At 47.6% G+C, this 14,192-nt stretch overlaps 2 protein-coding genes across 4 annotated transcripts in view; one reads left to right on the top strand and one right to left on the bottom strand.

Annotated features, from left to right (window-relative positions):
- The window catches only part of Hspa12a (heat shock protein family A (Hsp70) member 12A), a 164,748-nt gene extending 164,460 nt beyond the window's left edge, over positions 1–288 (bottom strand). The window contains exon 1 of one of the 2 annotated variants that reach the window (XM_040742115.1): positions 147–288. In XM_040742115.1, coding sequence (XP_040598049.1) covers positions 147–263 — 117 coding nt within the window. In that variant the 5' untranslated portion in view covers positions 264–288. Of the gene's footprint in view, positions 1–142 lie in introns of both variants that reach the window. The other variant, XM_040742120.1, reaches the window with a different exon arrangement.
- Eno4 (enolase 4) overlaps positions 1–14,192 on the top strand; it is a 31,367-nt gene that overhangs the window by 488 nt on the left and 16,687 nt on the right. For both annotated transcript variants that reach the window (XM_040742152.1, XM_040742145.1), the window contains exons 2-4: positions 1,289–1,417; positions 2,701–2,891; positions 13,683–13,825. In XM_040742152.1, the coding sequence (XP_040598086.1) occupies positions 1,289–1,417; positions 2,701–2,891; positions 13,683–13,825 (463 nt within the window). The remainder of the gene's footprint in view (positions 1–1,288; positions 1,418–2,700; positions 2,892–13,682; positions 13,826–14,192) is intronic.

Raw genomic sequence — 14,192 nt, 5'->3', positions numbered from 1 at the left:
GCAGAAGTGAGAGTCGAGAGAACCCCGGGCGGGCCCTGTAGCTCGGAGACTGCCCCGAGCCTGTCCAGATCCCAGGAGCTCGCCCGCCTTTGGTCCTCTAAAACACAGACCCTCTCCCCCCCGAAGCAGCCGCCCAACTCACCCACCTCGCTGCTGTCAGGGGCCCCGACCGGGCCGTGACTCGGCCTCGGCTGCAGCTCATCCCGCTGGCCTCCGCTGCCTCCAGATCTCAGATTCCAAGCCTCTGCACCAGGGTTTTGCATGCCTCGTGCACCTTGCTTTGGCTGGGTACCCAATCTCCACGGGCCAGTGAGGACCTACCTACACTGCAGATGTCACTCGGAGGCTCTGGAATGGAGCTGTCCTTGAGCTCCCCTGGGGGCGCGTCCTCCTGCCGTCATCTCTGGAGCCATTGCTGAGAGGGGAGCCCTGAGCATCGATCAGAGGCCGGCTTGGGGGAAAGGGAGTTAGGGTACCACTTTGTTATCCAGGTCCCTGGAAGATCTCTGCAAGGTTAAAACAAGACAAGACAAAACAAAGAAAGATCCTCCCTTTCTAAATAAAGAACTTGTGCCTCGGGTATTTAAGTGACCCCCATTCCCACCTCCCCGGGGGTGGGGGTGAAGAGGGCACCGTTCATGCCGTCTTTCTTAGTTTGAAAGGACACCAAACCCTGCCTGGCAGGCACTTGGTGGGCAAGGCTAGAAACTTGTACTTTGGTTTCCACGCGCGTCGCGCTCTCCCCCAGTCTGCTAACAGCCAGGCGCTGGTCTCCGCAGCTCTAAAGGGCTCTCTCTCTCCCTTTCAGGGTTAGGGGCAGCCTTGGTTTGCTCTCTAAGTGCTTCTTCTCTACGACATTCTGACCAAAAGCAACTTAGGGAGGAAAGGGTTTATTTGGCTTACATTTCCGTGTCCCCAGTCCTCCACCGAGGGAAATCTGAGCTGGGAACTGGAGAAGAAATGCTGCTCACTGGTTTGCAAGCCAGCAGGGCTTGCTCAGCCAGCTTTTTTCCTACACCCCCCAAGTGCTGCAGTGACCGATACCTTCCCTGATTTGGGAAGAAGTGTCACCAAGCCTGTGGGTGAGGGTGGGTCTCTGCATTCCTAGTGAGGGGGTCAGAACACACAACACCCTGCCCCCATTTGCTGGAGACTCAGTAAAGGGCTGTTCCAGCAGAGGTGTGGGGCTAATCCAGGTCTGGGAAGTTTGGTAGGATAGAGTCAGTGTGCCTGGCCTTGTAATAATGTGATTTTCTGGTTTTTGATCTTCTGTGTGTGTGTGTCAAAGGCAAACTACTTTTCTAAACTGGCAAAGCCTCCCTCCATATGCAAAATAGCAGGAAAAATCATCCTGGACGGACTGGGACTTCCTACTCTACAGGTGGAGATCTCCTGCACCATTCAAAATTTCCCCAAGGTATGAGGCAGTTCAGACTTGTTCTTTAGTGTATCCTACCCGTCTCTGAATTTATTAGCAAGAATGCCTAAATGCCTAAATTGCAGAAACAGTGTTTTAGAATTCAGTATTTGTGAATACATGTCAGGATGCTGTTTATTCATGGGTACTCATAGAAACTTGATTCGTAGAACCAACAGTGCAGTGTGTTTTGTGTTTCATCATGGCTTTGGTGAAAGACAATGATGTGTTAACCTGAAAACAATCCCGGGGGGGAGGGAAAGGAAAATACCCTTAATATTCCAACATTACTATGCAATGCATTCTATAAACATACACTTGGGTGTATGTGTTTGAGATATGTAGAATAATGATTTAAGTAACAAAAACAATTTATTTAAATAATTTTAACAGCTGGATGTAGTAGTGCTCCCCCACCCGCCCTGTAATTCCAGCACTCAGCAGGTGGAGGCCAGGAGATCAGTAGTTCAAAGCAGTGAGTTCAAGGCCAGCCCGGGCTACTTGAGACTGTAAGGTATCCGCTTAGGACACCCCAAGACCAAGGTCTCTGCTCAAAGGAGACTGGAGACAGAGGACCAAGGAGAGGGGGCAGGGGTGTTTGTCTCAGAGTGGGACAAATGACTGCCTCTGGATGGAGAGGACAGGGTCATAGCCCATTGGCAAATGGTAGTTTGAAAAAGGCAAATTGGGAACCCCAGTGTTAGGATGAGGTGTTTAATTTTAACTGGGCATGTTAATTAGGTGAGCCAGAAAGGGGCTTCTGATTGCCGGACTTCAATACTTATCTTGGTGGTCAGCCTCAGGAGGAGGAAATGGCCAAATGGGTAGCTTTAGGAATATGATCATGCTTGCCATGCTCAGGCTGGCTGGCTAGAGTCCCTTCTCTGATTGTATGTCAAGAAAATAAAAGTAAATTTTAAACAATTTAGCTGTTTAATTCATGTTACCTACTTTTTATAAATAAAATTGCCACTGCCTGTAAGAGGAGAATAACTGAGATGAACTCCGTAGCTATTTTTTTTTTTAGAGGAAGTGTTAGGAAAAGTTCACTGTGGGGATTTTAGGCCAGCATTTTAACAAGAGAGTAATTTGAAATGTTTCATGAATTCAGGTTTCTCAGTGTTTCCACAGGTATGCAAATATAGCAAAAAAAATTATGTCTCATTTTTCCCCCTTGAAGTTGGTGATAACAAAAACCCATTAATGCTAAATGCTAGATTAATCCAATCTCCTGTCTCCTGGGAGAGGTAGAGAAAATGTGGGACGCGTTTGTCTGTTGTCAGTACATCTGCTCCGTGGTGATACCTGCTCACTTTGAAGTCACCGAGAATGCTTTGCCAGAGGTGGTGGACGCCGAGGAGGCAGAAAGGCAGCTGGCAGTGAGCACCGCTCTGCAGTGGGTCAACGAGTCCTTGACAGAGGAGCTGTGGGGTCTGGTCCCCTCCAACCAGGCAGAGGTGGACCAGAGGCTCAGGTAACTGCCAGGCGTAAACGTGTGGCTCCCCCTGCCAACTTAAAACGGCCCCGTGGAGCAGTGTTTCATAGACATGCATCATCACTCGCAATCCGGTTTTACCCAAGACATTTAAAAACTGTCGTGTGTGTGTGTGTGTGTGTGTGTGTGTGTGTGTGTGTGTGTGCGTGTGTGTGTGTGAGAAGGCCAGAGTTCCACACCAGCTGTCTTCCTTCATCACCCTCTACCTCGAGTTTTGAGACAAGGGATCACCAGAGCTCACCTATCCAGCTAGACTGGCCGGCCAATCAGCCCCTTTTGTTTCTGCCTGCCGGTGCTAAAATGGCAACCATGCACCACCATTCCTGGGTTTTACATGGGTGCTGGGGTCTGAGCGCGGATTCTTCATGGCTTGCATGCCCAACACTCACCATGCTACCGCCCCGCCCCAAGAATGTTGTTTTTTGCACACATATATTCGTAATTGATATACAAATCAAACATTTACTAATAAAAAAACAAAGACACTTTTTTTTGTTACTGTTTTCCAAGACAGGGTTTCTCTGTGGCCTTGGAGGCTGTCCTAGGACCAGCTCTTATAAACCAGGCTGGTCTTGAACTCACAGAGATCCGCCTGCCTCTGCCTCCTGGGTGCTGGGATTAAAGGCATGAGCCACCACCGCCCGGCTTTTTTTTTTTCTCTATGTATTTTTAAATGGTCTTAACTTACCGGAGAACGCCTGAGTTGCGTCCTCTCTTCCCAGGATCACATGGCGACTGTTCTCTGCCTGTACCTCCCAGAATTCTCCTCACCTCCTAGGCCCGCCTGCCTATCTTGCTGCCCTTGAACTAAAGTTCTTCATTTTGTGGTGACCCCAACCATAAAATTATTTTCATTGCTGCTCCATAACTATAATTCTGCCACGGTTATGAAGTTACATGTAATATCTGTGTCTTACAATGGTCTTAGGCGACTCCTGTAAAAGAGCAGCTCCAACCCCAAGAGGGTTGGGACCCCTAGGTTGAGAACCGCTGGTGCAGGTGCTGGGACCTGAACTGGGTCCTCTGCAAGAGCCACATTCTCTCTTACATGCTGAACCGTCTCCCAGCCCCCTCACTTGACAACTAGTTTTTTTATTTTAATGAAAATCAGGTCAGCAATTGAAGCAGCAATTTTAAAAATCAAGCAGTACAACCCAAAGACACACCAATTCAGCATCTACCTGTGGGGGAAGATAATAGATGTTTTTGTTTTACATAACTAAACCATGATGCTTCTTTCAGATCAAGAAGCCCGTATACACAATAAAACAGCACAATCTGAGGTGCATCAGGCTGGTTCACTGGTGTTGTGAGGCATGATAGTTGTGTGGCAGTGCAGAGTACACGTATGCATTCAGACCCGAAGCCACAGGATGCAACATGGGTGAGCCGCACTGCTGCCCCAGACACCTCAAATTCATTGTGCTTGATTTGGAACTCACATCCACTAATAACATGTCCAGAAACCTTTTACTGCGACCAAGGAGTTTGCAATCCCCAGCGCTCGTTGACACGGCCCCACGGGAGGTTGTGACCCACAGAATAAGGAGTTGGACTGTAGACTCCAGAATGGGGAAGACAGACAGTTTAAGAAGCAAGTTAAAGCAGCAGGCGTTCCCTGAGTCTGGTTTTCTCCTGTTACTGTGCTCTCCCTGGGTAAGTAGGGCCAGCCGGTTTCTTCTGCACAGAACTTCTCAGGATAAAGATCAGGCTACCAGAGAAAGTCCTTTCCCTGTGTTTGAGGCCAGTCTTGAGTTCTTCAGACCCTTACCTGTCAACACAGTGGCTGCTGCTTACATCTCCGCCCTTCAGGCACAACCAGGTCTCAGACCTTTAGCCCTGGATTAAGGTGTTTTAACTCTTAAGACCAGAGAACCAAGTCAGGCTGAGTAAGTGTTACTCAGTGCCACACCAAGTCGTGGGTGGGCATCACCTTCCCGACGTGCGGGTGGAAGGTTTCCACATCTTTGGCCAGGCCAGCCCGACTGCAGCCTCTTTCCCAAGTTTTACTACTTAGTCACGAGCAATGCTGCGTTGTTTTCCACCTCTGAGTTGGTTGATGACCTTCATTAAAACAAACAAAACAGCTTTGAAAGGCATTATTTTCCTTCTTGAATTAAATGAGGTCCCCCTCCCCTTACTTCTGTTTTTATTGTTGTTGGTTTTTTTTTTTTTTTTTTTTTTTTTTTTTGCTTCTACTACTTTATTGCATCATTTCTTCTGGAGTTTTTCCTCCCAAACCTCCTATCTGGACTGGTTTGTGTACTCTTCGAAGTTAAGCAGGCATCTGCAAACAGGCATCTTCTTGTCCGAACTATGGGCCCTGGTGGATAAAGGTAGCCTTTTGCTCAGTAAGAAAATATCTGGTGTTTCCTGTGATAGGGGAGCCTTTCATTTCCCCTGTCAAGATGCACTTAGGTCCTAGCTGCATTGGTTGAAAACAAAACAACAAAACTATAAGCCATAGGACAATCCTGATACAAACTTTTAACAGCAAGAACCCAAAGTTACATTAGATGGTCAAACTTTGAAAGTCTGGTATTTAACGGTCCTTTTTCAGTTGCTTTCCACTTCTGTGGGTTGGGTTCCTCTTCCATGGGCTCCTCAGGCACCTTCTTGAAGTCTGCGTGATGGACCCAGGCAGAAATACCGGAGACTTTAACAGCAGTAGGCGTCTGGAGAATCACGATGTGAGGTCCTTTCCATCTAGGTTCAAGCTGGTTAGTTTTGAAGCGACAGACTAACATAGCAGCACTTCTGGGCTGGAAAGCATGAACACATGGGCGGTACCCAACAGGTAGGAGCAGCCTGGACCTGAGGGAGACTCTTATCCAAAGTTAATTACAATCCTTTTAAGGACCCAGAGATTGTAGCGGGGCAATCTGATAATGGACTCGGTGGGTCATGGGAGATGGTCACCCACAGACTATTTTATTCGGGGTGGACTTTTCTTGATGGGGGTACGTTAGACTCTGAGAAGGGCATAAGGCAAGAGGTAAACCTAGTTACCATCAGTTTCAAGAGTATATTTAGCTAAGATCTCCTTTGAAGTCCTATTCATCCTCTCTACTTTTTCTGAGCTCCGAGCATGATAGAAATTTATGTTAGGAGCCTAAGAAAGCAATTGAGATAACCTGGCTTGGAAGACTGAGCCATTGTCTGATCCCAGAGATATGGGGAAGTCAAAATCTGGGAATAATTTCCATTATTAATTTCCTAGCTACTATCAAGGATATTCAATGCTATAAGGAAAACAATATATTTATTTACCAGAGAGAGAGAGAGAGAGTCGCACCAACCAGGAGTTATAAGCATGGCTGGTTTCCAGGAGAAAAGGGTGGGTCCTTTTCCTTTCAATTCCTTTTATATCTACCTGTGTCAGTTTACATGTCCCCGCCCTCATGGGTGGATAGCTTTGTGGGGTTCACTCCTACAAGCTACCACTTGGGCCGTTTCTGTTCAGGATGAAAGGCCTCTCGCACCTTGTGGTGATATCGATAAAGACCCACAGATATTTATAGCCATAAAGACCTGGCTTGACTTTGGTGAAGTCCGTTTCCCCAAATCACCCGGGTACTGCACCTTGACTCCGTTGTCCTGGAGGAGGCATGCCCTTCTCTGCATCTACCTGGGCACAGGACAGGCAGCCGTCTGCAGTGCTCTGAAGTTCTCCTCGGTGTCCAGGTAGCCAGACGTGAGGGGAGATGAGTTTTGCGACCTTCCTAGGTGACGTGGTGCGAGGCAGTTAGCCAGCTTTGGGCCCAGCACCTTTGGCACGCAGCGTCTTCCATCAGGCAGGGTCCACCATCCGTTGCTGCTCTCCCGAGCCCCCAAGTCAGACTATGACTCGTCTCTTCTGGGTCCTACTCAGGAACATCTCCATGGAGGCAGGGTGGGGGCTGAGGGACAGCAGATCATCCCAGAACACTCTGGGGTTTGGGTTCCTCTAGAGCTGCCTCTTTGCCAACTTGATCTGCGTAGTCATTACCTTGAGTTTGGGGGCTATTTTGTCCTTTTGGTGTCCTGGTCAGTGAATAATGGCCAGTTCAGTTGGCGGTCAGATGGCATCTAGCAAGTGGACAATTTCATGTTCATTTTTAATAGTGTTCCCCTCTGAGGTGAGTAAGACCCTGTTTATATACCCCTCCATGAACAACTCGGCAAAAGCCTATCAGCTGTCTGTGTAGGTGTTCACCTTTTTTTTCCTTCAGCCCATCTTGAAGCATGTGTCAGAGCAATTATTTCTGTTCTCTGGGTGGAAGTGCACCCCCCCCCCCGTAAGACTTGTGCCCAGATGACCTCCTTCTGGCCTGTGACCACCACTGCCCCCACAAACCTGGCTCCTTGAATGAAGCTGCTGGCATCCTTATAGAGATCTGCATCTCTCGTGGTGAGAGGAACATCTGTCAGGTCAGGCCACATACCTTGAATGATGTCCAGCATCTCCAGGCAGCCATGGATGGTTGCATACCTTGGACGACATTCAGCATCTCCAGGCAGCCACAGATGGCTTCCTTGGGGTCAGCATCCAGCAGCAGGGTGGCAGGATTAATGGCCAAGGATTTATCAAAAGCCAGTCTGTCCTTATCTAGAAGAAGGGGTTGGTACTGGGTCAGACGGGCAGTAGACATCCACTAGTTGGTGGCATCTCTCCACCAGGGCTTCCACAGCGTGTGGAGCTGTTACTGTTAGAATCTGTCCCAGCGTGAGCTTGTCAGCTCCTTTCATAAGAATTGCAGTGGCTGTGGTGGCCTTTAAACAAGGGGCCATCCAGAGACTACAGGATCCAGTCTCTGAGATATAAGCTATCGATCTTCTCCAGGGACCCAGCTCTGAGTCGGGACTCCCTTGGCAATGCCCTACCTGTCATGGACGTTAAGAAGGAAGAGCTTGGAGATAGATACCAGGGCGAGTCAATGCCGGGGTCTATACCAGGCCTGTTCACGTTCCTCAGTCCATTCCCAAGAGGTGTTGCCCCCAGCCATAGCAGAATACAAGGGTTTGGCAATTTCAGCAAACCCAGGTATCCAAAGACGGCAATATCCAACAGCCCCCAGAAATTCTCTAACTTGTTTCTTGGTGATTGGAGTTGGGATTTGAAGTACGGCTGCTATGCAGGCCTGGGACAATAGTCTTTTCCATTCTCCCAGCTCATATCCCAAGTAAGTAACCCAGAGTGAACAAGCAAGGTTACCTCAGGGTACTTATTTCGGAAGAGACCTAAATCTCTTCCGATTTGAGTGTCTTCATCGGAGATGGTGGGGGAGTTTTTGAACCCCCGAGGCAGTCTGCTCCAGGTTAGTTGTCCTGATTACCCGCCCCCTTCAGGGTCAGCCCATTCAAATGTGAAGACGGGGTGACATAATGTTGACAGAGGGATAAAGAAGAACGCAACATTTAAGTCCAGTACAGTGGATGTATTATGCTCTAGCGGTAGCAAACTAAGCAAGGCACAGGGATTTGGAACGGTTGGGTCAGTGGATTCCACCCTCTTGTCCACTTCCCTCAAGTCTTGTACTGGTCTGTAGTCTGAGTGCCAGGCTTTTGGGCAGGCAGCAAGGAGGTGTTCTGTAACGTTTAGTCTTCCTGCCCGCCACCTGGTTCCTGTTGCTGCTGTCTCAGCCCCCAGATAATACACAAGACACTATATTAATTATGAAGCTGTTGTCCGTTTGTTTGGTTTCTTACTGGCTAGCTCTTATTTGATTGTTAACCCATAATAAACTAATATATATTTTACAAGAACTTATCTTTTTGAGGACGTACTCCTGAGTGCCCTTTGCTCACATGGCGAGAGCTCTCCTCACTACATTTCCCAGAATCTCCTCAACTCCTAGTCCCACCTATCTTGCTTCCCTATTGGCCAACAGTGCTTTATTGACATATACACAGGTCTTCCCCATCAGATGGGTGCTGCTTGACTCGAGTGGGCATCAACCAGATGTTGCTGCACTATGATGGGTGGCACATGTTTTGCCAAGTCAGGAGGATTGTCCTCTCCCCAAACTGTAGGAATTTTCCTGCACCAGTAATTTTTTCCATTCCCCTTCCAGGGAATGGGTTGATGTTTGAGGATCAGATATTCCTCGATTATTGGGCAGGTTGTAGTCAAAGCCTTAGGCAGGGCCTCTAGGAGAGTCTCCTGAGAACGATATTGCTGCCTGGAACTTGTTCAAGAGGTTCTGTAAAGAGTAGGGACATTCGGGAATGACAATAAAAGAATGAGTCAGAGTTCCCTGTCCTAGGTTAACAGTCCAGCTAGTGGTACATTTACATTATTTGATATAAACTGGCCCCTGTACTTCGATGGTTTGGTTGGTAAGGGGTCCTAGGAAGCCCTGTGTCCACCAGAAATTTTACAGAGGTTGGTCCCCTATGGTGGAAGTTACCATAGGCTTCTCGGGGCCTAGTTTGAAGGAGCCTCAGCCTTGCTAGACCCCCACAGCTAGGTTTGGCTTGGGTTCGGGGAGAACCTACCTGTTTCCAGCATGGACGTTCATTTTCCCAATGGCCATCTCTTTGCAGTGGTCCTTTTGCAAAGGTCTCCTCTTTTTATCATGGTGAGCATGGGCAGAGTTGGACACGGCCAGGGCCTGTTGTGCAGTCACAATGGTGTTTCCCCGTTTTCCTTTATCAAAAGACCTTCTTTGCGGTCTCTGTTGTGGAGCACCTTCAGGGATATTTCCAATAGTTCTGACCTGTTCTTCTTGCAAACCCATCCATCTTTTGTATCTTTCTACATATGTCAGGGTCCGGCTGAGTAACAAAGGTTAATCGCCTTGAGATTTGTCAGGTCCTCTGGGTCTATAGGAGTGGATAAGCAATAGGCATCCAGGAGGCGATTCACGTGGGCTGAAAGGGGAGTTCTGATTCTTCCAGTTGTAGAGGTCTATTGTAGAGAAGGGTATAGGTAGAGATCTCAAGTACCCACAGCACTGACCATGCCCATTTGGGCGTGGTCACAGGTACGTGGGGAAAGGCAGGGATAATGGCAGGGAAGGAGGGGTCGTACTCTCTCTTGGAGCTGCGATGCTGACCTCATGTAAGTGACTTTTCATGTACGTGACTTCTCTGTCTCTGTCTCTGTCTCTCTCTCTCTCTCTAATAAAGTATCATAAGACTCCCCTGCCTGGTATCCTTGGTGTGGCTCGTTTTCCATCTTCAGAAAGGGACATACAAGTAGCGATTGTCAGGAAATGACCATAGGGGAGCAAGTGGTGGGGATGTCTTCTGTACATGTGTTTCTCTTATTGGTTGATGAACAAAGCACTGTGGTCAATGAGGCAGCATGATAGGTGGGACTAGGAGACGAGGAGGATTCTGGGAAGTGTAGGCAGAGAGGAGTCGTCATGTGATCCCGGGAAGAGAACAGTCGACATGTAGGATGCCAAAGGAGTAACAACATGCCAGACATTACTGGGTATTAATGATAGTCAATGCTATAGGAAAACAATATATTTATTTACCAGAGAGAGAGAGAGAGAGTCGCACAAACCAGGAGTTAGAAGTGTGGCTGGCTTCCAGGAGAAAACGGAGGTTCCTTTTTCTTTCACTTCATTTTATATCTACCTGTGTCAGTTTACATGTCCCCGCCCTCATGGGCGGATAGCTTTGTGGGGTTCACTCCTACAACTGGGTAAACCACAACCTCGTGGCAATATATAGATTGATAGAAATGGGTTAATACCTAAGACAGTTAGCCAATAGGAAGCCTAAGCCAATGGCCAACAGTATTATAATTAATATAGTGTTCTGCGTGTTTATTTGGGGCTCTGGGACCAGGCTGGTGGAAAAGAGTGCTCGTAACAAGCAAGAAGGTGCCACCCCAGAACCAGAATCGGAGGAGGAGTCGGAGGTCCACGTAGGACTCCCTGGGTGTTGTGGGGAGGAGAAAAGATGGGGATAGGGAAGACATGGGGGGAGGAGGTAGGCAGAAGTAGAGAAGAAGATGGTGGAGTAGGGGTAGGTGCAGACGGGGCAGAGCGAGGCCTCCGCAGTGGGGACTGGGGTGGCAGAGGTGGAGGTTGAGCTGAGGAGGGGAGAAGAGGGAAAAGATGTTTACATGGAGGGAGGGGGATTCCCTCCCTCCTCCTGTGAGTCCCGCAGAATGATTTTCAGAGGGGGCTCATTGGTCTCTGCTATGGCCCCCAAAGAGTCCGTCCGCCAACAACCAGGGCTTCACCACCTTGACTGCTGTGGTCACCTAGCGGGGTGGTTGGGATGTTGCTTCAGCCCAAGGCAAGATGTATCCAATCTGATCTAGGTGGCCAGGCTTACCAAGGGTGACATTAACTGCTGCCCAGGCTGAGAGTCAAAAGTACCCTGAGAGGGAGGGTCCGTCAACCCTAATGGGGGCCATCCATTCAGTTTCACAGAAGGTTTGGATGCAGCATTTGGTGATAGGAGGATCATAATCCTCCTTAACTATACTGGGGTAAAGTTTAGCAGACTTCTTTAGAACACAGGTTAGAGGGTCGTTGGGCTTGATAGTCTTATCACCCATACTGTCCGTCAGTTCAGCTGCCCCAAATCTGAAATGAACCAATTAACACAGAAAGTACAAAAGGCAGAAAGAGAGGAGAGTAAAAATGAAGTCAAAGATAAGACAAACAGGACATAAAACGAGACCAAGAACCTCAGGTGGACAGTGCAATGTCTTGCTTTTTTCCCTAGAAAGGAGAATATTGGGGTCCTGTTGAACCCCCTTCATGTCCAAGATAGGGATCCCACAAAACAGAACCAGACTATAACTCACCAGGAGGCCTGTGCTGATGCTTGCTGCTTTTCTCAGCACAAAGTTTTCCCCGATGGTCCATGAGCTAAAGGCAACCGCAGAGCCTTGGAACATCTCAAGGCATGTACCCCCTGAGCATGCCAGGGTTCCAGAGCAAAGGTCAGGGTTTAGAATTTGGATGAGTGGTCTGAATCTCGATGGGGCCTCCAGAAAATATTAATCCCAAAAGCAAGACTAAGATCACTACAACAATTTAAAAGAAATTCAAAGCAAGCTTGAGTTTTTTGGGGGAGATACATACAAGATTTGGCCAGGAAGTGCCTTCTGAGTTAGGTTAAAGAGAGGAGTCCCTAATCCATTTCTTGAGTAGTCCCTAATCCATTTCTTGAGTAGTCTTTTTGTTGTTGTGGTTTTTTGGTGTGTGTGTGTGTGTGTGTGTGTGTGTGTGTGTGTGTGTGTGTGTTGAGACAGGGTTTCTCTGTGTAACAGCTCTGTCTGTCCTGAAACTCACTCTGTAGCCCAGGCTGGCCTCAAACTCACAGAGATCTTCCTGCCTCTGCCTCTTGAGTGCTTGTATTAAAGGCATGAGCCATCACCTCCTGACCAATCACAAGTAGTTTTACAGAAGAGAAGCAATGGGGCAATGAGGAAATAAAAAAAAACTTTAAAAAATTATGTGGTCACCATGTGATTAGGGAGTGGCATCGAGTGTTAGCCTCTTCTCAAAAACAAGTCGAGGTCATGGGTTCCAGGAAACAGAGCAACTTAGCTCTTACAGCAAATAGAAATATATTTTACTGTACAGCATAATGGCTCCTGCCTTCAAAGTGGAGTCAGGCAGGTTCCTCAGAGGAAGGGAGACAGAGATGGAGGGAGGAAGGGAAGAAGAGAGAGGGAGAGAAGAAGAGAAGGGGAAGAGAGACAGACAAACATAGGTAGAGGGAGGAGGAGAGAGATGGAGGGAGGAAGGGAAGAAGAGAGGGAGAGAAGGGAAGAGGGAAGGAGAGTGAGACTGATAATATAGGTAGAAAGAGGGAGGGAGAGAGACTTTTGAAAAGGATGAGAAAGAGGGTGTGAGATGAAATACTTTTGAATTCTTTCATGAAGAGTGTCAGCACTTTGCCCTCATGGTTGATACTTTAGCTGAGAATAGAATCTTCTGTTCAGTTCAATCAATCAGTTTCCTTCAGTTCTTTAAAAGCATCACTGCACCAGATCAGGATTACTAATAAATCCAATACTAATCTGATCTGATTTCCATGGAATATTTTTATGGATTGTTTTTATTTTCTTATTTATTTATTTAATTTTATTTATCATTATTTTTTTTTTTTTGGTCTGTGGAACCTGTTATCTTTTTCACTCCAGGATAGGGGAGGGGTGGTGAAATGTGGTATGGTTGTGTCTACTAGGAGTTTCCCAAATGATTTATACGTGCTCATTCTAAGTCGCACACACCTTCCCCTCATCAGAAGGAAAAGGGGAGGCTGGAGAGGTGGATCCGCAGTTAAGAGTCCATCCTGCTTTTACAGAGTACCCAACTTGAGTTCCCTGAGCTCACACTGGTCAGCTCACAGCTGCCTGTAACTCCAGCTCCTCAGGAGACTGGACACCCCTGGCCTTCACAGGTACCTACACGTGTATGCGCGCGCAAGCACACACACAACCTACACACACGCATGTAAAAGTAAATCCCTTGGTAAAGGGAAAAGGAAAAGACAACTTCACAACACCATTTTCACTAAGGATTCTTGAATGGTTTGGTTTCCCAAATGCCATTTATATAAAAAAAGAAAATCCAGTAACCCTTAACCAAATTATGTCTTCAGATTTTATTTTGAGAGTATAGAAGGAGCTCAAATAATTTTAAACGATAAGAATTTGATTCTTGAAAATAATGGTTTTAGCACCATCATTATTTTATTCACCTTGGAAATAAAAGCTAATTTGTTCTTCACTAGCTTAAAAGATTCATATCATTGAAACACATCAGGGTCAGCGCTAAAACATGATGTCTTATACTTGTCGCCATCCAGGATATTCTTTGAAAACAAAGTACAGGAAGACAAAGAGAGGAGAGAACTGGAAAGGAGTCCCGAGGAGCCAGTGCACGTACCTCCACCTTCAGTCCCACCACCACCCCCTCCACCTGCCCCCAAAAAGAAAGGACAGAAGCAAGGTGAGTGGCCGGTCGCCTTCCAACACCGTTAGTTTCAAAGATGTGAGGAAGAAAAGCTGGACTTTGGGGTAGGCAGTGTGCATCCAGGTGCCATCCACCACCCTTGAAACTGTTGGAAGATTTTTCTTCCACTTTTCCCGAAAAACAAATATGATTGTGCTCTTATTCATTGGGGAGCAGCTATTGAATAAAATCCCCTAAACAGTGGCAGTGGGAGAGGGGTAAGAGGAGCATGGAGGGCAGGGATTGGCATCTCCCTGAAAGTTTCCATGAGTCAATCAAAAGCCATCCCACACCAGGCAGTGGTGGCGCACGCCTCTAACCCCAGCACTTGGGAGGCAGAGGCAGGCGGATCTCTGTGAGTTCA

Source organism: Mesocricetus auratus, unplaced genomic scaffold, assembly GCF_017639785.1.
Source record: "Mesocricetus auratus isolate SY011 unplaced genomic scaffold, BCM_Maur_2.0 Super-Scaffold_4256, whole genome shotgun sequence".
Lineage (NCBI taxonomy): Eukaryota > Metazoa > Chordata > Mammalia > Rodentia > Cricetidae > Mesocricetus > Mesocricetus auratus.
The sequence above is the reverse complement of the archived record's forward strand: the minus strand, read 5'-3'. Positions and strand labels throughout refer to the sequence as shown.